The sequence below is a fragment of the Tupaia chinensis genome, unplaced genomic scaffold (assembly GCF_000334495.1).
Source record: "Tupaia chinensis unplaced genomic scaffold, TupChi_1.0 Scaffold000563_1, whole genome shotgun sequence".
In the NCBI taxonomy this organism is placed as follows: domain Eukaryota; kingdom Metazoa; phylum Chordata; class Mammalia; order Scandentia; family Tupaiidae; genus Tupaia; species Tupaia belangeri.
In genome coordinates, this window is record NW_006160076.1 from 1,336,261 (window position 1) to 1,362,693 (window position 26,433).

At 38.4% G+C, this 26,433-nt stretch overlaps 1 protein-coding gene across 3 annotated transcripts in view; it reads left to right on the forward strand.

The window, feature by feature from the left end:
• MCM9 (minichromosome maintenance 9 homologous recombination repair factor) overlaps positions 1–26,433 on the forward strand; it is a 102,999-nt gene that overhangs the window by 72,161 nt on the left and 4,405 nt on the right. For all 3 annotated transcript variants that reach the window (XM_006157860.3, XM_014591347.2, XM_006157859.3), the window contains 4 exons: positions 17,505–17,707; positions 19,146–19,349; positions 21,333–21,415; positions 22,462–22,607. In XM_006157860.3, the coding sequence (XP_006157922.1) occupies positions 17,505–17,707; positions 19,146–19,349; positions 21,333–21,415; positions 22,462–22,607 (636 nt within the window). The remainder of the gene's footprint in view (positions 1–17,504; positions 17,708–19,145; positions 19,350–21,332; positions 21,416–22,461; positions 22,608–26,433) is intronic.

Sequence of the window (26,433 nt, forward strand, 5' to 3'; positions counted from 1 at the left end):
TCCGCCGAGGGCGAAACTTTTTAATTAGACAGGAAAATCCACAGTACAGGAAATTATAATAGAAGTTCCTTAGAGATGGAATAATTTGGTTCGATACAAAGACTTGAAGAATATTGAAAATGGTATAATATTGGGGTCATTTTTTTTCCTTAATCACTTCAGAGGTAATTATGTAAAGCAAAACTAATAATATATTATGGTATGTATAACACACAAAAATAAAATGTGATAACAATAACATAAAGAACAGAGGGAATAAAAGGAATTAGAAGTTTACTGTTTTAAGATGTTTATTACCATATATGAAGTATATTGTTTGATGGTAGACCACAAAGATAAGTTAAAGATGTAAACTGTAGACCAACCGTTTCTAAAAGGCATCCTAGTAAGCTAGTCATGGAGATAAAATGGAATCTTAAAAATAATCCAGGGCCAGCCCTGTTGTGCAGTGGTTAAACAGTACATTAGGAGCTGGATTCCACGTGACTGACCGTAGTTCAAATCTCAGCCCTGGTGGTTTGCAGACTATGCCAGGTATGTGTGTATGCATGCCTACAACTCTGACAGGATGGAGAAATGTCAGGAAAGGAATTGTAGCATGACCAAGACCCATTAGGAGGTGTTTCTCTCTCTGTCACTCTCTCTTCTTACTTTCCTTTCTCTCTGTCCATCTCTCTGCTGACCACATGTATTATCTAGTGATTAAAGAAAAAAATAATCCATAAGAAGGCAGGAAGAGAAGAAAAAAGGGAACAAAGAATAGATAGGACAAGTAGAATACAGTTAGTAAAGTGATAGATTTAAATTCAACCGCATTAATAATTTTATTAGTAATAAATAACAAATAAGTAAAAGGCAAGAGATTATCAGTTGGATTGAAAAGCAAGACACAATTACATGCTGCCCTCAAGAAACTGACTAAATTCGGACACATAGGTAAATTAAAAGTAAAAGGATGTAAAAATATATACCATGAAAATACCCAAATCTAATGAGGATATTATAAGAAAATAATATTTCAGGCAAATTAATATCCCCCATGAACACAGACACAAAAGTTCTTACTAATATTTTAGTAAATTAAATCTAATACTGTATAAAAAGGATTGTATATCTTTTTTAAAATTTATTTAATTCATATTTTATCACATCTTTACAGTATACATTTCTTTTTCCAATACAAAAATCATGCATGTCAGTCAAAACAAGAATATTACTATATACATTGTCATCAGCAAATAGCTTCTTATTTTTTGCTAATTAAGTATATTTTTATCCATTTTTTCCTTCCCCTTTTCCCTCCCTTCCTTCCATACTAAACTTTTTTTTTTTTTTTTTTTTTACATTTTATTGATTCACAAAAGATCTTAAAGTATGGGCAAAGCTAGAATCTAGTGACAAGTGCACTGTAATTTTCTTCTGAAACAATTATTTTTTCCTCTTTCCATTTCTCCTTTCGCTAAAGAGAGGTATAAACTAACTTATTTGCAAAAAAAAAAAAAATTAGGTTAATCTCAATTTGTTCTGTTATTTGCACAAAGACCCATAAGAATTCAATTTCTGATGCAAGGCAACAGATACAATTGTATTTTTGAACTTATGCAAATAACCTTTCTGCCACAAAATAAGAATGCTCACAAATATTTTCCAGTTGCAAAGGGGTCAAGAAGGGAGAAAAGTTTATGTTTCAAATTTTTAAAATTCTTTAACAAATTGATGAACCCAACAACTCAAAAGAAAACAAAAACCCTTAAATCTGGAAGATAAAGCATAGAAGAAAGTCAGTAATGTTTTATAAAAAAGTTAGAATTCTATTTCACCAGTTCGGTCTCCTGTAATTTCTTTCATTTAATTTGCAGTATTACTGTGGTCTGACCTTTGTGTTAACATTCAGCATTACTGTTGATTATTTCAGAACTTGTCCCGATCATTAAGTTGGTCTTTTTCTTGGTCATTTTTTTGTTCTCTTATTTGTCTGTCTTTAGTTTTCCTGGTATAGTACTCCCTTCAGAACTTCTTGAAGAGCTGGTCTGGTTGGTATTGGTAAATTCTTTTAGGTTTTATTTATCTGAGAATGTTTTTATCTTTTCTTCCCAAACAAAGGTTAATCTTGCCAGGTACATTATTTTGGGTTGAAATTGATTTTTGCTTAGCACTTTGAATATATTTTCTCATTCTTTCCTTGCTTGCATTGTTTCTGATGAGAGGTCCAATGTTAGCCTGATGGGCTATCCTGTGAAAGTAATTTGACGTTTTTCTCTTGCCAATTTTAGTATCTTATCTCTGTGGTTTTGGTCAGTCTGGCTATGATGTGCCTAAGAAAATCTTCTTGGGTTGATTCTGTGTGGGATCCTTTATATATCTTGAGTCTGGATATTTGAATGCCTCTTTAGGCTTGGAAAGTTTTCTTCCAGGATTTCATGGAATAGATTATCAATGCCCTTATTAGTTTCTTCATCTTCTGGGATACCAATTATCCAGATATTTGGACATCTAATGGTATCTAGTATTATTCATATATTATTCTCATTTTAGGGGGTTACTTGCTCCGTCTTTTTGAGTCTTTTTGGTGAATTTTTCTAGGTCAGAGATTCTATCTTCTACATCTGAGATTCGATCTTCTGCATGTTCTAATCTTCTTTTAGTACTTTCAGGGGAGGTTTTGATTTCCTGTATTACAGCCTTCATCTCTAACAGTTCCATCTGATTCTTTGTTATGGTGTGTATTTCCTCATTCAGATCAGAATAACTTCCTCACCTCCTGGAACTCCTTGTGGCTTTTCTCCTGCATCTTCTGGAGTTCATTGTCTTTCTTATCTAGCATCTCTGTTAGCTTTGTTACTGTGAATATCCTAAAATCTTTATCTGATATTTTAGGAGTTCCATTGTACTATCTGTGGATTATGAAGGGCTGTAAGGGCCACATGGGCTGAGTTACAGGGTTTAAAGTATTCAGATGTTTCAATACTGTTCACCTAGACCTGCCTAGACACACAGTGTGTGGTAGGTGAGAAGCAAGTAAGAATGTCATCAGGTAAAAGAAAGGAAACAAAGGGAAAAAGACAAAAAAGAAAAAGGAAAGAAAGAAAAGAAAAGAAAAATGAAAGAAGAGAAAAGAAAGAAAAATGAGTAGGGAAAAAAATTTTATTTAAGAAAAGGAAAATAATCAGAACTACGCAGGTGAGAGGGGCGGGGAAAGCCCACCTCAGATGCACATGGATTCTGAAATTAGCAAGAGAAAGAAGAGGTCAGAGGCAAGAGACAGTACCTACAGATTTAAAAAACAAAAACAAATATATATATATATATTAGAGAAAAATTTCAAGAGAAAGGGAGAGGGAGAGATACAGAGACAGGCAGAAGACAGAGACCAGCCTACCTGGCTTTTCCCTAGCTGTTGGGCCCGAAGGAGGGGTTTGGGGCAGAAGCTTTTTCTGGTTAAAGGGGCAAGGAAAGCCCATCTCAGATGCACATGGATTCTGAAATTAGCAAGAGAAAGAAGAGGTCAGAGGCAAGAGACAGTACCTACAGATTTAAAAAACAAAAACAAATATATATATATATATTAGAGAAAAATTTCAAGAGAAAGGGAGAGGGAGAGATACAGAGACAGGCAGAAGACAGAGACCAGCCTACCTGGCTTTTCCCTAGCTGTTGGGCCCGAAGGAGGGGTTTGGGGCAGAAGCTTTTTCTGGTTAAAGGGGCAAGGAAAGCCCATCTCAGATGCACATGGATTCTAGCTTTTCGCTGAGTGTTGGGCCAGAAGGACTAAGTAATGTCTTTTTCCAGGAATATGAGGTTGTTATGAAACTTGAAAATCAATCAACATAATTAATAATATTATTATAATCAAGAAAAGAATTATTCCAATAAATATAGAAAATGTATTTGACATAGTTAAATATCCACTTATGATTAAAAATACTCAGCACACTGGAAGTTTCTCTGCCTGTCTAAATGGTATCTATGAAAAACCTATAAGAAATGTCACAATGATGAAAAAACAAATATTTTCCATTTAAGGCTAGGAACAAATCAAAAAATGCTATTTCTGATCCATAGAAAATTTAGTAAGAAACAGAAATAGAAGACATTGAGATTGGAAAGGAAGAACTTAAAACTGTCTATATTTTATAAGACACGGTCATCTATGTAGAAAATCTCAAAGAATTTATGAAAAATTGGAACTAATAAATGAATCTAATAAGGTCATAGGATTAAATGTCAGTGTGTAAACCTTAATGTATTTCTGTGTGCCGGCAATGAACAAGTGGAAGTTGAAATAAATATATACTTATTATAGAATCCCCAAACTGGAAGTTTTGAGGAATAAATCTAGCAAACTATGTCAACCACAAAACATTAAAAAAAATTAGAGGACCTAAATAAATGGATAGATGTACCTGTTTTTTCTAGTAAAGGAGAATTTATATCCTGCCTTTAGGTGGGGAAGTGGGGTGAAGAGGATAGGAGGACCTTTTGTCTTTGTAAATCTGTCTTGCTTCTATGTAAACAGAGCTGGCAGAGAGCTCCTTTGCATCTTAGTTTTATTCAACTCAACAGTCTTTTCAGTTTGGGGAGGCATATTCTAGTTTCCTCCAATATCATTTGTAAGCTCTTTAATATATACAGAAGATCCTCAAAAAGTTTATAAAAAAAGTATGTGATAAAAAATGGGGAATTTCAAAAAACTTTTTGCATCAAAATAAACTTGTTCTTAAATTCCATTTTTCCACATTTTCTTTTATTTTTTAACTTTAATTTTTATTATTTTTTTTATTTTCATTTCCGTGGTTGTTGGGGGCACTGGACTCCCTCATGGTTCGAGTCCTGGACCTGGTGGCTTGCTTTCTTACTTTTCTCTTCTCTCTCTCACCATGTCCCTCCCTGGTCAAATTAAAATAAATAAAGTTAAATAAAATAATTCTTAAAAAAAAGAATTAGTACTTTTCAAAACATTTAACATATGTATTTTATTTAAAAATTACTTTAGTACATTTAAGGAATTATTGGATCTCTGTTTTTCTTTAGTTGTTATTGTAAAGTTAGGCCTATTCATTGATTGGCTGTCAGGTGTGGATGTTGGTGGCACTGTTTTGTCCCCCTACACCCATAAGTATTAGGTCGTCAGGAAAGTCATGACATATTGTCTATGTTTTTCTATACAAAAATGCATCATGAATTTTCCAGTGACTCAATATTTTGGATTCATGAAGACATTTATATTATTTTATTACAATGCATATCCAAAGACTCTCAGTTCCTGTGCATTGCATAACTGTATAATTACATAGTGTTATTCAGTGGTTGCTATTGTTTATTTCTCCATCTTGAAAATATTTTTTTGTTGATCAGTTTAGTGAAGATACTTTCTAATTGCCTTGTGATAGCAGAGTGTGAATTCCTGTGATCTCTGAACTGCCGAATGGCTCATTGCCAGCCTGTTCCTGGGGATGACAAGACCACTGTGTACTGATTGGTGTCTAGTGCTACCTGCTTTTAGTTCTGAGCATAATGGCTCAAACACATGCCGGCCTGAACATTTCAATCAGATTTCAATCATATTGTTCAAAAATCTAGACTTTATTCTAAAACGGCAGTCACACAACCTGGATATATAACTTGGGTTATTAGGCTTCATGTTTACCATACAGAAAATGCAGCCTTAAAGAACCCTGAGAAAGCCTATGCTTCCAGGAGACAAATACTCTCCCTCCAGAATTATTTTCTTCTTTATGAATTCTCCATAAAATTGCTTAAAACTGCCACTATCGTCACTCAGTAACAACAGATATCCAACAATGACAGCAGTGACTATCCCTTTACTAAAATTATGGCAAAACCCTATTTTTAATGTTTTTGTTGAAAAGTTAATGTGGTTATGATAGAAAGAGTATAAATTTGAGTTGAGAGAGATCTAGAACCAATTTCAGGTTCTGTTACTACATATTTTTTTTTTTTAAAAAATACCGTTAACTACTTTTTGGCCTTTTGCAAAACAACTGTCATCTCTGACCTCAGTCTACTCATTTGTCACGTGAAAATAGCAATGTCCCTCTTACAGGGACGTTCTCGACTTAAGAGTTCATGCATATCAAATTCTCGAATCAACAGATGGAAGCTGTAGCTGCTTATGTACTTTCATAAAAATTACTAAATACACATAACATAAAACTTACCATTTTAACCATTTAAAAATGTATACTGAAATAGTGTTAAGTACATTCACATTGTTGTGTACCCACTTTTGTATTTTTTAAACTATATTTACTAGCCAATATCCCCTTAAGCCTCAGTAAGGAGATTCTTACGGCTCTTTATAAAATTATTTTACTCTGTATGTATATGACGGTGTTTATAGGATTCCCTGTATGTCTGAACTCACCTAAATGTCCAAAATAGTTTCATGGTTGGTATACCAACACCATTGCCAATAATAACCATAAACAACTTTTGTCCTTAGAATATCTTCCACTAATGTTTTATGTTGACAGAGTACATGTTTAAAAGTAGTTTGAAATAATTCTTTTTCTTGTGTAGTTATATTATTGATTTGATACACAATTAGGAAGTAGGTCTTTTTTGAATTATTTAATTTAATTTAATTTATTATTATTATTCTTTAATTTGAACAGAGAGAGAGACACAGAGAGAGGGAAGTGAGAAAGCATACTGCCAGGTGTGGTACTCAAACTGCAGTCAGCCATGTGGGAATCCAGCATCTTAACCACCGTACCATCTGCTGGCCCGAGGAAATAGGTTTTTAAATTTCTGTTTATCGGGGCCAGCAGGTGGTGTGATGATTAAAGCACTGGACTCCAGGTGGCGTGGTGGTTAAGCTGGACACTCCCACATGGCCAACCACGGTTCGAGTCCTGGACCTGGTGGCTTGCTTTCTCACTTTCCCCCTCTCTCTCTCTGTGTCTCTCTCTGGTCAAATTAAAAAAAAAGAGTGTATAAATAAATAAATAATTTTTTTAAAAAAAAGAAAGCACTCTTCTCCTACATGACCAACTGCAGTTTGAGTCCCGCACTTGATGGATTACTTTCTCACTCTCTCCCTCTCTCTCTCTCTGGACTATTCCAAGTTAAAAATATAATAATAATAAATAAAATTAAATAATAAATTCTGTTTGTGTTCACTGTTAGAATTTGCTTTTTTCAACCTTGATTTATTTTTGAATTTATTAAACATGGTTCAAAAACTATAAAAAGAAATTTCAAAGAATTCATGTTCATGTCTCTTCTCCTTCAATTTTATTTTAGTCTGTCCCTTACAGATACTCTTTTTATTGGTTTCTGATTTATTCTTTCTGTGTTTCTTTTTTACAAAACTAAGTAGAACACCGGGAGATATATATGTGTATCTGTATATGCACCCCCCTCTGGCTTATCCAAAAGATATCATTATTTCCAAAACATAGAAAAAATATGTATATCAATGAATGATATATACCCACTTATTCTTTGTCATTGCTTCAAGGCTAGCCCATAGATTATGTTTTGAAGTATTCTTATTATCGTTGTTTTTAGATATTTTAGAGTTTCTCCCAAAAATTGTTGATAGCACTTTAAAATCTCCAGGTCAAAGGACCTTTCATTTGTTTTTTTTTTTTTGGTGGTGTTATTAATTTCTAATTTTATTGTGGTCAAAGAATGTTGCCTCTGCTGCAAGCACATGTGCCTTACATCAAAATTAAATTAAATTAAATTAAATTAAAAAGCCTAAAATAAAATGTACCTACACTCTCTCATAACCACATTAACTTTTCTCTCTAGGGAAAGTGAAATCAGCCCTCAGGGAGGATGGCCACACTGCTATCCCTTTTCCTCCATTCTCTTCTCCGGATTTGGGACAATCATACACTCATGCCTGGCATGTTTTTCAAGCTGCTGGGTCCAGTATTCAAACCATGCAGTCAACCATGTGGGATCCAGTTGCTTTAATGACCATGGCCCAGGCTGACTCATTTTATTTCTACTTTAAGAAACTTTATGGAGTTTTTTTTTTCTTAGTAACCTAATATAGGGTCAGTTTCATGATTGGCCTTTGTGTGCTTCAGAAGAAGGTAAATTCTTTATACTGAGAATATAATTTATCAACTTGCATGCACACTATGTTATTAATGATGATCTTTCAGTTGTCTATATCATTTTTTTTTTTTTTGGAGAGGTTTTCGCTATAGGGCGCGTGCGCTCGCCAGACAGACAGAGACATAGAGACAGAAAGTGAGAAATCACCCCCCCGGGGGGATGGTCACGCCGCAATCTCTTCTCCTCCATTGTCCTCTCAGGATCTTGGGCACGCACGCACATGCGCCCGGTGTGAGTTTTAAGCCGCTGGGTCCGAGGCTTGAACCGCAGTCGACTACATGGGAGTCCAGCGACATAGCCATTATGCTAACTGCTGGTTCCCAAGTTGTCTATATCCTTATGTTTGATATGCTTTAGACTGAGAGTGAGTGGCGTGTTAAAGTCTCTAATTGTTACTGCGTTTCTGTCAGTTTCTCTTTATCTCTCTTGTAGGTTTTGCTTTATGAAGGTAGTTGTCATGTCCTTTGGCATTGGCCTTGGTTAATGCTTTGTGCCCTGCATTTTACTTTGCTTGAAGCAGCATCACAACTCCTGATTTCATACTCTTTGCATTTGCCTAATTTATCTTTGCTCAAGTCTCTATTCTTGGCCTTTAGTTTCAGTTTGTTTCCCTATATATAGCACAGAGTTGGGTTTAGCTTTATGAATAACACTGTGTGTTTTAAACATATTCAGCTCTCTTTAATAGTTGAACTGTCCTTCCTGTCTCCATTTCAGATACCTTCAAGAGAGACCAGCTAGATATTGTCGTCCCTATAAAAAGTTTAATGAGAGAATATCTCCTAGGCCTCTGACCAGTATATGGATTGACTGCTTTTGGGTCAGGTGTCAATCCCTGGTCCAGTCAGCCATCCCTCTGTGGCATTTTACATAGAATGAAGGGTGGGGTCCTGTGTTTGGTGGTTTATTCCAACATTTGGTCTGTCCAGAACTATAGTGAAAACAAAATAATCCCTAAAGAACATAGCAAAGAACATGACATAAACAAGGGTAGATTTGTCAGTGCTGGGTAGCAATAGCTTAGACAGAATAATCTGGTGGACCAATCAGTATAAGAAGTAGCTCTGAGACCAGCAGTTAGCGTAATAGCTATGTCACTGAACTCCCGTGTAGTTGACCGTGGTTCGAGTCCCAGACCCGGTGGCTTAAACTCACGCCAAATGTGCATGTGTGCGGGCCCAAGATCCTGAGAGGAGAATGGAGGAGAAGGAATTGCGACAGGGCCATCCCCCCTAGGGGTTGATTTCTCCCTTTCTGTCTCTCTGTCTCTCTCTGTTTTTCTGGTGAGCACACATGCCCTATATAGCAAAATCCTCTCCGAAGGAAAAATAAAAAAAGTAGCTCTTTGTGAAAAAAGTGTTCAGCTCAGTGGGTTTCAGAGACAAAAAGAGTTGTGGGATTTTAAATACAGTACTCAGTCATGTGTACCTAGTAAGACATAGACTCTTGGACAAGCTCTGTAATAAATTTTACATTGTATTACCTAAATCATAGCTACCATCAGTTAATGTGATCCTTCATCTAAGTATCCTTTTAAATATTTTTATGTTTTAGCTTTTATTTTGACATAATATCACTGATGGAAAAGTGAAAGAATATACATATTGTTTTTGCTTTGGAATCAGCAAAGTTACATGTGTTCCCCAATCACCAGAGAGTATTTATCATCCCCTGTGCGGTGGGAACTAGTGAAAATACTCCTCAAGTTCCACTTCAGCTCGTGTGTTCATTTTTCATAGAACTTACTCTGTGTCACTTAACAGTTTAGGAAAAAGTTGCATATGCCTCCAGCCTTAGCTCACCTAACATTCTTGGAGAACTGAGATCAAAAATAGTTTTCTGAATCTTAAGTTTGATACCTCTGATTAGCCCTGTTAATCTTCCTGATACCAATGTACAGTTAATTGCAATGCAAAGTTACTGAGAAATGTCTCCAGAGACTTACAGTGTAACACTGATGTTAATAAGTAGCAGATAAGAAGGACTAGCATGGAAAAGGAACATTTAATCATGAATTCCATCAAAATAAACTGACTCTGTGAATTTTATCCTTAGGAAAAATCTTAACTGCTCCCATGCTTCAGTCCAGAGATTTTTCTCCCTTTGACCAGCAATGCAGGGGGTTCTATACCCTATAGAAAGAATCTTCCACTGAGCTAGCATCATCTAGGTGTTTTGGGGCTATGTCTCTCAGACCGTCAGGATTTACTTTGATACATTTGATGCCTTAAAACATCATTTTCAGGAACCCTTAAATCTATCTTCTTTTCCTTTTCCCCTCATTTCTCTACCTTATGTATTGAGTGACCCAAGTCTGATCGATTTGTGAATGGGCTTTGATTTGATTTTTAATTTTTCTGAGGATGTTAGTGTGAACCACTAGAACAAAATATCTAACTGGCCTCCAAGGCTGCAGGGAATTTTCCAAAGGTTTTTTCAGTCTCCAGGAAGCACGTGTATTTATAAGAGAGTGATAGAGAAACAGAGTGGAGGTGGTCATACCACTATCTCGTCTCCATTTCTCCATCCCATTGGGATTTGGGGCATGCACATAACACAAATATACATGCCCTGTGTGTTTTTCAAGCTGTTGGGATTCAAACAGCGGTAGACCATTACTGTTACAGTTGAGGTTAAACTTTATACAATGTTTTCATGTGGTGGGTATATACTTTCATGTGGTGGGTATATATCATAACCCATATACCCAGCATTGAAATGTGTAAGTGACGGAAAGGGAACCAATGTGATTTCTGCAGTGTAAAAGTTTGCTGTAGTCAGAACAGAAAAAGAAAAAAAGAAAGAAAAAACTAAAATATTTAGGATACCTAGCATCTACTAAAATGTAATTCAATGTTAGTAACTAAAATAGAGGTCTTACTGAGTTAATACAAGTTTGAGAAGACCAATAATTTTTTTTTTTTTGGAGAGGTTTTTGCTATAGGGTGCATGCACTCACCAGAAAGACAGAGACAAAAAGCAAGAAATCACCTCTCGGGTGGGGAGAGCCATGCCACAATCCCTTCTCCTCCATTCTCCTCTTGGGATTATGCGCCCCGCACGAGTTTAAGCTACCGAGTCCAGGACTCGAACTGTGGTCGACTACATGGGAGTCTGTCAACATAGCTATTATGCCAACTGCTGGTCCTGAGAAGACCAATAATTTTAAATCTAGAAGTATATGTAGAGTTAGGGAGTTTAATTACTTGTATTTTGTGCTGGCTGCTTAACGAAATGGATGTAAGAGGAAACCAAGATAGATCTGATGCTATTTGAGGTTTTTAAGAAAAGGGTATCAGCGGCCAGCCCCATGACCTAATGGTTAAGAAAGCCAGATCCCACGTGACTGCCTGCACAGTTTGAATCCGAGACCTGATGGCATGAGAAATATGCCGAGCATGTGTGCCTGCTTGCTCCACATCCCAACAGGAAGGACAGAGAAGGGATTGCAGTGTGAACATGCCCCTCTCCCTCTCACTCTCTCTCCTTCTCGTGAGCACATGCACCCTCTGGCAATTTTTTTTTAAAAGGTGTTAGCAGTTGAATTTACCTGTTCTTTTAAACCATGCAAATCAGTGCCTTTGCCTAGTGACTGACAGCACAGCGCCATGTGATACTGTGTAGTCATTCGAAAGAATTTTTTGTAATGAAGATCTTTATGGCTGTGGGGCATTAACTAATGATTTGGGAAAGATCTTTCATTATTTTCAAGGTTCTCTTTAAACTTAACTAGAATAGTGTCTTATCAAGGTCAAAGTATGACTAGATTCTTAAATAATTAGAGGAAACTTGTAATTTGCTAAGAATACATTTTAGGAGAAAAATTAACATTACAAGTATATATTTGGTGCTACTAAATTATACTTATATGCCTAAGTAGGAAGTAAAATCTGGAAAAAAATGTTTTTTTTAAACAGATTTTTGCTATAAGGTATGTGGGCTCGCCGGGGGAGGGGAAAGAGAGAGAGAGAGAGAGAGAGAGAGCAATAAATCACCCCTCCTCCCCAGGAAGGATGGCCATACCACAATCCCTTCTTCTCTATTCTCCTGTTAGGATCTTGGCAACACATGCACAGGCATCCAGTGTGAGTTTTCAGCTGCTGGGTCTGGAACTTCAGCTGCAGTCAACTAAGTGGGAGTCCAGCAACATAACCATTATGCCATTTTCTGGTCCCTAAATCTGAAAATTTTAAAACAGCAAGATAGCAGTGTGTTTTTTTGTTTGTTTGTTTTTGTTTTGTTTTGCTTAATAAGCATGCCTTGGGCACTAATCAGCCTCATGCTCTCTGCTAACTATTGGCACTACAAAGAAAGACAAGTCCTTTGTTCTCAAGATACTCACAACCTTGTAACAAGTCAGGTAAATTGAACACTATGATTTATTGCTTAGTGTACACTGTGATTCTAACAGCCCTGGAAGAGCTAGGGCATAAATCCCCACTTAACCAACGATCAGTTTTCTAGCCCACACCAAGCCTTCCGTACTAGAATCTCTGAGGTGGGACCAGGAAACCTGTACTGTTAAAACCTACTTTAGAGCTTATTGATCTGTCGTCTGCCATCCAGTGCTACAGGGTGAGAATTGCTTTGCACCAAGGACCCTATCTGTCTCCTCCCAGAATCTTATGAAGCTGCATCTCTGGTGGCACCCTTCACAGACTAGCCTCAGGTTAAGGGAGATTAGGAAGGGTAGAAAAGGTGGTTGGCAACGAAAAGAGTCCTCTATCCAATCCACTGAGAGTTTTTGTTACTCAAAATTTTTTCAGTTTTTCCTTTAATTTTCTGGAGCATAGAAGCAATTTCTCCCAACCCCCTGGTCCTTTGAAACCTTAAATTTCTGAGCTGTCTTTATTGCTATTATTCTGTTATTTTCTCCTTGAAAACTGGTCAGTTCTTTTGTCTCTTTCCACAGCATGAGTACATTGTATCTTAGTCCAGTCATAGATATTACCGTGCATTATCACTGACAGGTAACTTTCCATTTTCATGTCCATTCAATGTTTTGCTCTCGCCCCTACTCCTCCCCCATTGCCCATTTCTGCCCACACTTTCTCTAATCTCTATAGTTGCTCTCTCTGCTTTTATACTTTCTAATCATTCAGTTTTTTCCATAGAGTGCAAATGTTCAATATATATTAAGTGGGGACATACAATGCCTCTCTTTCATAGTTTGACCTGCTTCACTTAGCTGTAAATCTTCCATATCCATCCACTTTCTATCAGATGCCAGGCTGAGTAGTAGTCCATAGTATATATGTGCCATACTTTTTCAGTCCATTCATGTGCTGCAATACTTTTATTATTTATTTATTTTTTGGGGAGAGGTTTTTCGCTATAGGGTGCATGCACTCTCCAGACAGACAGAAAGAGACAGAGAGATAGAAAGCAAGAAATCACCCCCCCCAGGGGGGCTGGCCATGCCGGAATCCCTTCTCCTCCATTCTCCTCTCGGGATCTTGGGCACGCACGCACACGCGCCCGGCGTGAGTTTAAGCCACTGGGTCCGGGACTCGAACCACGGTCGGACTACATGGGAGTCCAGCGACATAGCCATTACGCTAACTACTGGTCCGCTGCAATACTTTTTTAAAGGAAATTTTCCTGGCTCATTTCATGGTTGAATGTGATTTGAGGGTTAAATACTCTGTCCTATAATCACTTAGGGCCTAGACTCCTTATGTGGTTTCTGACTTCAGGGCCTTATCCTCTCCTGCATTCCACTGGCACAGAAAGAGAGAAAATATGAAGGATTGCACAGGATAGATTTTATGGACCAGACCTAAAAGTGGGATATGTTCTTCAACCCCCATTCTATTGTCCAGAGCTGGTATTATAGCCCTACTTAACTATAAAAAGGGATGGGAAATAAGATATTTACTCTTCCCAGAAAGTAAAAGAAAATAAGGTTTGGTATTCCTGTAACAGCCAATGCCAAAAGCTGGGACTGAGTTTGGAAATGTTACCATGTAGGTGGCTTTATGAGTAAAGCCAGGGATCACCCCATAAAGGGTGCACTGGTAAGAAAATGGGAGACCCCTGTAAAAACAAGGGTACTTTTGGTAGGGCTTGTGCTGGTGAAAATTACTTGCATTACCCTCCTTTTCAGTGTTTAGAAGAATTGCTACTGTGTTTTTAGGGAAGTTGAAATATGTGTGTTAAATAAATGGAAAAGTAGCTTTTTCAGACATCGGGATGTTTACTCCTTGAAGTTAACACAGAAAAAAATAAGTATAAGCATTGTCATTTTCTTTTTTAACTTTTGAAGCCTATGAGTACAAAATAACTTTGAATTTTAGTACATACTGAACTAAGTAAAGGGTTTCTTTTTTAATTTATCGTTTAATTAGTGAACATTAATTGAGCATTTAATCTGTGCCAAGCAATGTGAGGATTATAACAATAAGTCGTAGTCTCTCAAGGAGGATCACATTAGTAGGAAAAAAATAAGACAAGTAAATCAATAACTAAAACATCAGGCAGAATATTTAAGATGATAAGAGTTGTAAATCTAATATGTGACAACCCACAGAGGAAGAAGTCTGAAAGTGAAAGAGCCTTGGTTTTGGAGCTGTGCAGGTCTGTGTCAGAATCCCCTCTGCTGCCCTCAGCATAACCTGGGTATCCTTGGCTTTAGGTTTGTGATGACACCTATCTTGTACCCCTCCTCTCTGAAGGCCTGTGGTGAGCTTCTTCCAGCAGGTGTCCTGTAAACTAGTTAGAGGAAGGGAGTAGCTGTGTACCTTTTTGAATGCTCAGCAACCTATAATTAATTATTTCTTGATTAGAGAGAAGGGGAACAATCAACTAATTTTTACCTAGCATTGAAAGTTTTTACAAATTATTTCAGATGTAATTGTGTTTTGTTTCGTGGCCAGTGTTGCAAAAATATTCTATATTCCTTTTTATTTTTTGGCTGTGTATACTCCATTTTCTTTCTTTTTTTTTTTTTTCTTGAGAGATTTTTGCCATAGGGTTTGCGTACTTGCCAGAGAGACAGAAAGTGAGAAATCATCCCCCCAAATGGGGATGGCCATGCTACAATCTCTTCTCCTCCATTCTCCTCTCAGGATTTTGGTCATGCAAGCACACACACCCAGCGTGAATTTTAAGCCACTGGATCTGGGACTTGAACTCCAGTCGACCATGTGGGAATCCAGCAATGTAATCATTTTGCCATCTGCTGGCCCCTCCATATTCGTGGGTTGTTTTTTTTTGTTTTTTTTTTTTTTTTTACCCCCTATTCGCGGGTTTTTTTTTTTTTTTTTTTTTTTTTTTTTAATGATAACTTCAAATAGTCTCATTTCAGTATAAATTAAATGTGCTTTTGTGGGCTTAGTTACCATTTATCACATTGTTCTAAACAACTGCCTTTACGAAAGCTTTTTGAACACATAAATTATTATGTGTACTATCTGTTCAGAATTTTTCACTAATTTTTTAAAAGGGAATTTAGTTTTTTTTATAAAACTGCCTTCTTTGTCTTATTTTATGAGTGTTTTCTTATGTCATTTACCACAAATGAAGATTCTTAAGCTTTTCCAGCGTCAGGAAATGAAAGTAGCTGCAAGAGCCAGCTGGAAATAGATGAGGGCTTAACATCTGTCATGGTGCTGTGACTTCTGAGAGGCAGACATCCCTCTACAGCCCAAAGTGGGAATCAAGTACTGCCCATACAAGTTTATGGGTAGAAATGTTCTTATTGTTACTGAATATGCCATATTACTGTGAGGACTTGCCCATCTTTAATTTTAAAACAGTATCTAAATATGTCGCACCAATATTTACCCTGCCACTGCACCATCTAGGACCTCTGCCTCTTTACAAGGACCATTGTGCTAGCATCCTGCCCTGTCTCCCCTGCCGTACCCTGTCTTCTGTCCAGCTTTCCCACTAAGCCCACAACTCTTGAGGCGTCTCTTCACAATTGCTCCTGAAAAACTCAGTGCTGAACCAATTGTTCTTTTCCTTTATTTTTTTTCCCTTTTTTTTCTTTCTTTTGTGTTTATGTTTAGAAATATCAACATAAGGGACCAGCAGGTGGTAATGGTTATGTCACTGGACTCCGACAGAGTTGACCATGGTTTGAGTCCTGGACCCTGCAGCTTAAACTCACACCAGGCGCATGTGCATGTGTGCCCAAGATCCTGAGAGGAGAATGGAGGAGAAGGGATTGCGGTGTGGCCATCCCCCCTGGGGGGTATTTCTTGCTTTCTGTTTTTCTGTTTCTCCAGTTAGCACACATGCTCTATAGCAAAAATCTCTCTCTAAAAATAGAAATATCAACGTAAATGAGTACACAGAAAGGTTTTGCTTCAAACACTCACCATTCTCCCAACTCATTCACATCCCTATCCGCTTTCATCCCCTCCACAAATACTTCTCTCTTAGCATAAAAATACCCAGATAACTTGCAGGGCCCAGTACCAAAGCTTCATCTTGACTTTCTAATCATCATTTCCACTCACATGGATGAATATACATCCTCTTAATTTCCACTGAGGTCTTTATGCTTAGAGAATTTACCATATGCTACCTTGTATTACATTTTAGCTACTGGACTGCAAGCTGCTTAAGAACAGTATCTATTTGGTTTAATTTTTCATGCCTTTTTGCACTTAGCAGAGAGATCTGCTCATACCAAGGTTATAAAAAGTGTTTATTTAGAGTAGTTGCTTACCTTTGAAATAGACCACTTGCAGTCTACAGTTTGAGTATCTTACTTCAAAAATCCAAAATTAGATATCCCTCAAAGTCCAAAACTTTCGAAGTTCTTACATGATGCCATCTATGAGCAGAAAATTTCACTTGTATACAAACTTTATTTATGCACAAAATTATTATTTTTTTCTATAGGGTATGTGTGCTTACTAAGATGAGAAAACACTCCCTGGGGAGATGGCTGTACTGTAATCTCTTTTCCTCTATTTTTCTTTTGGGACTTTGGGCAGTCATGGTGTGTTTTTCAAGCCCTTGGGATTAGGACTTGAACCACGCAGTTCACCATGTGGGATCTTGCTGCCTTAACCACTATGCTCCTGGCTGGCCCTGTACAAAATTATTTTAAAATATTATATAAAATTGCCTTCAGGGTATGTGTATAAGGGTATGTGAAACATAAACGAATGTTATATTTACACTTGGATCTGTTCTCCAAGACACTGTGTTGTGTGTGCAGATATTCCAAAGTCTGAAGAGTCCAAAATTCAAAACATTTCTGGTCCCAAGCATTTCAGATAAGGGATACGTAACCTGTGTTTTATTTGAACTTGGTGTGGTGTCTGTGTTGTCTCCCTGTATCACCCCACATTTTCTTTCACAGGCGTTATTTTAGAGTTTTAAGGTGCACATGCAGCCCCGTCTTATTCAGTTTTAATTTTGCCTTGAATGAGTTGTACCCTCTCTTTCGGTAGCCTCGTGTGCAAGCTGAACACAAGGACCACCATCCTGGCGGCAACTAACCCCAAAGGCCAGTACGACCCTCATGAGTCCGTGTCTGTGAACATTGCCCTCGGCAGCCCACTCTTAAGTCGATTTGACCTTATCCTGGTTTTGCTTGATACCAAGAATGAAGACTGGGATCGTATAATTTCCTCCTTTATCTTAGAAAATAAAGGTATGTAAATACAAATCACTCAAAGTGACAATGAGTAATCAGACATAACTAAAGAAAATTCCTTTTGAAGAAAATAAAATACATACCCAAGGTACCCTACCCAATAGTCAATAGAAAGATGCTCAGACAGAAAGTTGTAAGTGAGCAGAACTAGTTCATGGGCACCAGAATAAAGAGCAGCGGGAAGGGCTCATTCTCCACCTGCCGTTGATGAAATTATAGTTCTCAAATCCGTCTCCGTGATGAAAGGGAGCAGCTTTATGGTGCAGAATTACAACTTACCTCTTGCACATGAAGAAAAGTGAACTGAAATATGAAATGGAAATCTTCAAATGTGAGCTTCTCTTTAAATTAGATTTACTTAAGTAATATTTATTAGTATATGGCAGACTAGCATTATTCTGATTATTTTTTTCCTTTAGGATTTTTCCATAGGGTGTATGTGCTCACTAGAGGGAGAGAGAGAAACAGAGAGAAGGAAAGTGAGAAATCACCCCCCAGGAGAGATTGCCATGCCATAATCTCTTCTCTTCCATTCTCCTCTAGGGATTTTGGGTACTCATGCACATGTGCCTGGCATGATTTTCAAGCCTCTGGGTCCAAGGCTCAAACCACAGTTGGCAATGTGGGAGTCCAGCGCCTTAACTACCAGCTGCCTGCTGGCCCCTCACCCTCTGGATTATTTTAAAAACCCATAACATTTTTTCCTTTATTAAGGTTCTATTCTAAGATTGTTTATTCTAGAACTATTTACTACACAGAATAAGTCTAGCTTTCAGTGGCCACAAAAACCTGAAGGGTATCTTTTTTTTTTTGGAGAGGTTTTTTTTTGTTGTTTTTTCTTTGCTATAGGACAAGTGCGCTCACTAGACAGACAGAGAGAGACAGAAAGCAAGAAATCACCCCCCGGGGGGGGATGGCCATGCCACAATCCCTTCTCCTCTGTTCTCCTCTTGGGATCTCGGGCACGCACGCACATGTGCCCAGCGTGAGTTTCAAGCCACTGGGTCCAGGATGCGAACTGCAGTCGACTACATGGGAGTCCAGCGACATAGCCATTATGCTAACTGCTGGTCCCAAAGGGTATCTTTTAATAAATGAGAACAAGAACTCTTAAATTGAGATGTTTTCCTGTTCTTAAAAATTACTGACCCGGGACCAGCAGGTGACATGGTAGTTAAGGTGGTGGACTCCCACATAGCCAACCATGGTTTGAGTACTGGACCTGGCGCTTTCAAAATCACTTTGGGTGTGTGTGAGTGCACACCCAAGATCCCAGAAGCAGATGGAGGAGAAGGGGTTGCAGCATGGCCCTCCCCCTCTCCCCCCTGGAGATGATTTCTCACTTTCCCTCTCACTGTCTCTCTCTGACGAGAACATGAGCCCTATGGCAAAGACCTTAAAAAAAAATTGCTCACCCAACACCTGATATCCATAGGTTATCCAAGTAAGTCGGAGAAGCTCTGGAGCATGGAAAAGATGAAGACCTACTTCTGCCTCATTAGGAATCTACAGCCCACGCTGTCTGACGTGGGTAATCAAGTTCTTCTCCGGTACTACCAGATGCAAAGGCAAAGTGATTCCCGGAATGCTGCCCGGACAACCATCCGCCTGCTGGAAAGCTTGATACGATTAGCAGAAGGTCTATTTCTTTCAATAAATAATACTTTTATTGAATGCCCATAATGTGCAAGGCACAGGGGTTGGCACCATGGATTCAAAGATGAATATGAATAATCCCCACTTAAAAATGTTCATAGGTTCATAGCCCCTTACACAGTAAAGGCTCTGAGCCATGAGGCCTCCACTCTTCTGACGACAGATTGTGGAATATTTAGTGGAATGTAGCATATTAAGAAAAAGGGCTCTGTGACAGCTCAGGACCTCCTCTAAGTTAAGGTATTATTCACTTAGAAAGCCTCGTTTCTAGTGTTTGTTTCTCAATGGCAGCTCTGAGAGCAGTTTGTGTAGGATCATTTTTTTGTTTTGCTTTGTTTCCCACGTAGTATCTCTAGGCTCTGGTTCTTGCTCAGTAATTCCAGCAGCAACCCATCCTTATTATTATAACAACTATGTTACCAGTGTAATGCCTTGTCCCATTCCTAAGGCACAAAGCTTACATTCATATACACAGCTAATATTAATATATGCCACTCAGGATTTTTTTCTTTCTGTCTGTCTTCCTTTATTTATTTATTTATTTATTTATTTTTCAGTTTTTGCAATAGTGTGCTTGCACTCACCAGAGAGAAACAGACAGAGGGAAAGAAAGAGAGGGAAAGTGAGAAATAACACTCCCTCCCCCCCAGAGGGGTGGCCACACCACAATCCCTTTTCCTCTATTCTCGTCTCAGGATTTGAGGCACAAATGCACACATGTCCTACATGTTTTGCAAGCTATCAGGTCCCCGACTCAAACTGCACAGTCTGCCATGTGAGATCCAGCCACCTTAACCTCCATGCCACCTGCTGATCCCACAACTCAGCCTTTTCTAACATTAGCATTTATATTTTAGCCTTTGTTTAAGTAATTCTCAAAAAGAAGAAAAAAAATCACATGAATTGAAAGTTTCATATGACGAAATGACGCAATGTAAGAATAAGTACTATAAAACAAATGAACTTTATTCTTTCAAGGATTTATACCTAATATTGGGGCAAGATACCCAAAATTTAGTAGCTTTGAAAAGCTTATAGACCATAGATAGAAGAAGTGGTAGGGTTAAGAAATTAGTTAATTTTGTGTATTTTTAAAGAGATTAAAAAGTGAGGATAAAAGTAGCTGAATATTAAATATATATTTATGTAGCCCATTTTTTTTTTATGGTTGGCAAGGTTATCAAATGATACAGAACTCTTTTTTTCTTTATTTCATTTTCTTTCATACATTCAATCACATTATTTGGCTTACAAAATGGATATTTCAACAGGTGAATATTTCTCCCTAGTACAGTTGATGAATCTATAAATTATCTTCAACAGATAATACCACATTTCTTTGTCCCGTTAATGCTTTGCCTCCCTATTTTTCTTTTAAATGTCCTGTAGCCCATTTCCTTATTAGAATCCAAAGTGATTTTTCAGGGAGTGTCCTGAGAGGTCAGGTTGTCATGAGTCATGAACCGTGGGCATGAACATGGTCATGGTAAAATGGAACTTCCGGATTATAAACAGTGGAAGATAGAAGGAACACGATTAGAAACTCTCCAGGAGAAGCTGGCTGCACAAGGACTAAGAGATCCATGGGGCCAGAATGAAGCTTGGAGATACATGGGTATCTTTACAAACAATGTTTCCTTCATTGGTGCATTATTAAAGTGATTCAAGTGGGGATTTGCTGCATTGGTGATAGCTGTAGGGACTCCCAGAATAAAGGTAAAAAGCATCACTGGAGATAAAACAAATAAACAAAAAATAACACAGTGATTTTTCATACAAATACATTGCATGGGCTCTGCAGAAGGATTAGGCCATTATTAGAAAAATTATAGCAAGTTAAACATAAATTTCTGTTCTTGTTCTAGTAATAATAATTTGTTATTAGTAGCTTATTTATAAAATACAGTTGGGGGGGTTAAGATAGAAAATTATCTTTATCACCTCAAAATGTATTTTATTTTCTTAGCACATGCACGCCTGATGTTTCGTGATACTGTGACTCTGGAAGATGCTATTACAGTGGTGTCAGTAATGGAATCCTCAATGCAGGTAAAGATATTCTGTGAACCTAAATTTACCCTAATTACAAGCCTTTTTTTTTTTCCTTAGATTTTTTTTCCATACGGTGCATGTGTTCTGGAAAGAGAAAGAGAGAGAGAGGGAAAATAAGAAATCACCCCCCCTCCCAGGGGAAATTGCCAAGTGATAATCCCTTCTCTGTTTTCCTCCTAGGATTTTGGACAAACACACATGTGCCCTTGTGTTATTTAAGCCACTGAGTTTAGGACTTGAACCACAGAGTTGGCCATGTAGGATCCAGCATATTAACCACCAAGCCACCTGCTGGCCCCACAAGCTTTCTTTTTTTCTTCTCTAAGATACTCTATTAACGAGACCAGCAGTTGGCATAATGCCTGTGTCACTGAGCTCCCATGTAGTCGGCCGCGGTTCGAGTCCCAGACCCGGTAGCTTAAACTCATGCCGGGTGCATGTGCGTGCATGCCCAAGATCCCGAGAGGAGAATGGAAGAGAAGGGATTGTGGCATGGCCATCCCCCCTGGGGGGTGATTTCTCGCTTTCTGTCTCTCTGTTTCTGGCAATAGTACACACCTTACAGCAAAAACCCCTCCAAAAAAAAAAAAGATAGTTTATTAACATATTAAGAGGTATAAAAATCATTGTATTTTAGACATGAATACCTTGTTGGGACTGTCTCTCTTTCTTATAGAAAAAATTGGGTGCTGGCCCTGTAGCACAGTAGTTAAACAGTACACAGGGAACCAGATCCCACATGGCCAACCATAATTCAAATCTCTGCCCTGGTGACTTGAAAACGATGCCAGGTGATTGTGTTTCAGTGCTCAGTATCCTGATGGGATGGAAAAAGGATGCAGCATGACCATACCCCATTGGGAGGTGCTCTTTCTCTGCCTTTTTGGTGAGCTTGCACACCTTCTGGCAATAAAGGAAAATAATAAGTAAAAGGGCTCCTAGATGATTCTGATATCCAAGATAGAGGTATGGACTTTAACCAACTTTCCTCTCGATCAGTTTGCCTCTGGCCCGGTGACTCTGGAATTTTCTCACCCCTTCAGGGAGGTGCACTGCTTGGAGGTGTGAATGCTCTACACACGTCCTTCCCTGAAAACCCTCGGGAACAGTACCAGAGGCAGTGTGAACTCATTCTGGAAAAACTGGAGTTGCAGAGCCTCTTGAGTGAAGAGCTTAGAAGACTTGAGAGGTAAGGAAGGAAAACCAAAAAAGGCATGTAATGGAAAATCCTTGTTTGGCATTCAGTGAAAAAAGGAAGTGTACATTAAGTGAAAAAACCATCTTTATGATCAATGGGGATTGTTTCAGTTCCCATTGCTATATAATCAAATGCACCTAAATTCAGTGGCTTAACAAAAAAAGAAAAAAAAACTATCTTAGTGCTTGTTTTTCTGGGAGTCAGAAATTCAGGCAGGTGCAGAGAGATGCTGTGCTCCACATCTTGTTGGCTGGAATAACAACTCAGGAATGACAGAGCAATGTTTCAAATCTTATCTCTCTAACGATTTTTTTAAATGTAGGCAATAGCCATGAAGGATACTGGGAAAGAATGTGTCCCATGCACTTGTCAGAAAGTGGAGACTAGTCAGAATGAGAGGACCAGTCAGAATGTGTGCATTTTACCTGAAGAGACAAAGAGAGGGAAAGCGAGAAATCACACCCCAGGGAGTATGGCCACACCACAATCTCTTCTCCATTCTCTCAGGATTTGGGGCACATGCACAATGTGCCTGGCATGATTTTTAGGTTGCCAGGTTGAGGACTCAAACCATGGGTGACCAGGTGAGAGTCCAGCACCCCAACTAATACACCACTCACTGGCCTCTCCATTGGCTTTTAAGAAGCTAGACATTGAGTTTAAATCAAAAATAAGAGTGAGGAACAGCAAGTTTAGCTATTTTGGTGTTATCTTACCTTTTTATTGTGTTACTAACCAGAATTACCTGAGACTGGGTAATTTATAAAGAATAGAGGTTATTTTGGCTCATAATTCTGGTGGTCAGAAAATTCAAAAGTGTACAGGGCCAGCATCAAACCACCCTCTGGTACTACATCACAACATGGCGATAGAACCAGAGAGGAAGGTGGGCAGGTACAAGGAGAGAAGAACCAGAATTCTCTGCTTCCTTTGTGCGTCCTTCCCACAGTCACAGCTAACTGGATGGTGGGTGCCCTTCCATTAGGCCCTATCCCTTAAATGTCACACCACCTCCCAGAGCCATTATACTGGGAAACAAGCTCCGAAAACATAACCTTGAGGAGCAGACTGTCACCCAACCAGGTGTCTTCATGATCGGTGTGAGTGGCTTAACAATCGAGCTGACCCTGGTCGTTGGTGTTGCTCTCGAGGGGTCTAGTGAATGGATACATGTGCAAGTAGAGCAGCTGCCGAAGGAGAATTTGGAGACCATACTGAGTTACTGACTGTCTTAAGTAAAACCTTGGGATTCTTTTCCTGGTGTTTCTCTCCATTTCTCTGCCATTCACTCACTTTCTTCTCCCAGCAGCATTGTCTTATGAGACCTTAGAACAACCTTTTTGGGGAGATGTGGGACTGGACTATATCCTGCTAATACCCAGATGCCACACAACGGTAAACTTGCACTTCATATAAAATCATCCCTCCACTTCTTTTGGCCTTCCGGCTGTTTTTATGATCTAGAGCGTGGTACCAAGATCAAAGTCATTCCTTGGAGTCATTTATGGTTTGATGTAGCTGATCCTTTTCAAACCCCTCTAGGCTTACTTGCCTTTCCCTTTCGACAGGCTGCTCATTCTGATTAACCCAAGTTACCAGACACAAATAATGGATTCAGGAAAGGAGGAAATGTAAGGCTCCGAGTTAGGGTTTTATGTTAAAAAAATAGCAATTGGACTTTCCATATCCAAAATGAGCCCTCTGGAGGGAAGAAAGGAAAAAAACGTGACAATCTGAAAAGATAGGATTCTACCCTAAAAAATTTTTTTCCGCTGATATTTCTTTATAATGCAGAGGGATGCTCTAGCATTGATCCTCAAAGCCACAAAACTGAGTATCAGGACCAGCAGTTAGTGTAATGACTATGTCACTGGACTCCCATGAAATCGACCGCGGTTCGCGTCCCGGACCCGGTGGCTTAAAACTCAAGCCGGGCGCGTGTGCATGCATGCCCAAGATCCTGAGAGGAGAATGGAGGAGAAGGAAAAACTGAGTACCAAATCAATGAAAGTGAAGTATCTCCAAGAAACAATGTAAAGATAACCTCATCACATGAGAAAAACCTAACTAGCGTATGAGTTTCTAATGCTTACAGGAAGAATTTTCTATTTCTTAAGGAGATCACATAATTATAATGGAACTGTTTAAATTACTATCACACTTGTCTTCCAGAAAAGGCTTTACTAAAGATAGTCAGCTTCAATTGGTAGCCATTCTATCCCACTCAAAGCAGAGTACAGAGATGCTGCTTTAGGAAGGTGCACCAAAACCGCAGAAATTTTATGTAAGGGAAAATTTAATTCCTGAAGTAAGAATTAGGCTAAAATTATAGGGCACACTTTTTCATTTTTTTATTAGAATTATTTTATTTAACTTTATTTTAATTTGACTAGAGAGGGACAAATTTAGAGAGAGAGAGGGAAAGTGAGAAAGCAAGCCACCAGGTCCGGGACCTGAACCGCGGTCGGTCATGTGACAGTCCAGTCCACCATGCCACCTGCCAGCCCCTTAAATTTCTCATCTTTCAAAATGCTATGGAGCTCTAAAAATTATGAGAATCCTTGACCTCAATTGATGCTGGAAACCGTAAGTAGTAATTTTGAAAGCTATTTGTTTTTCTGTTAGGTTATAAGTCAAATTAATAACAATGAACATGGATTTGCTATACTGATATTTCCAAATTCACTGTGAATGAATATAGCCCAATACTTTTACAATTTTAGTTTCTGATTGTAAAGGTAATACATCTTCTTTATAGAGTATTTTGAAAAGTCACAATAGTGAATTAATGAGAAAACAAAAGTCATATGTAATCTTATTTCCCAGAGATATATACCATTAACATTTTAATGTATTTGCATACATTTAAATCAATTGTATTTCCTTATATTCTTTTTTCTATGACTACACATGGATTTTAGAATCATTTACTCATCCACTTTTTGGTGTAAGTTCTTTTCAGATTCAGTGCAGAGAGTCAGGGTCATGTTGCATGTTGCACTTTATAATGAAAAGGTACTTCTAGGTAACAACCTAGTCAGGGCTTTCAAAAGGACCTACTTTTAGGAACTAGCAGGTGGCATGGTGGGTAAGGCACTGGACTCTCACATGGCCTACCACAGTGCAAACTCAGACCTAGCAGCTTGAAAATCACACCTGGCACATGGGCATGCATCCCCAAAATGCCAAGATGAGAATGGAGGAAAAGGGATTGCTGTGTGGCCATCTTCCTGGGGACTGATTTCCAGGCAAGTGCACATACCCTATAGAAAAAATCTAAATGAGAAAGAAAAAAAGTAACCACAAGTCCTGTTAGACAGTGGTCCCTCTGTCATTATTTCCATTTCTGCTATGCCCAAGATTTAAAATTAGTATCACTGAGCAGATAATTCACAGACTATAAATAGATTTTAATTCTTTATCGAATCAGTGGAGAGTAACTACGTGGGACACATGTTGAAATATGCCAGGACTTTGCGAGAAAAAGTGTCACAATTGCTCAGGGGATGACAACCATGACTGAGTGCGGGAGCCAGCAGTGGAGCACCCGTGCAGAGCTCGTACAGACTTTACTCCCGAGGAAGGGGACTTTTCAGCTGTGCTAAAATTCAGTGCCTCAGTTCAGTGAGATGTGAGATCATAATCTCCGGTCTTCCACTTTGCTTCTGATCTGCAGATGGCTTCTAAACAACTAGAGCAGTGACCTACTTGGCCAGCAATAAGCAACTGTGTACATAGTGACAAGTCTGTTTTATATTTGAACACTTAGCATGAGAGTTGCGACTGAACATTTTATGGTAACCCTCAAACAACCTTA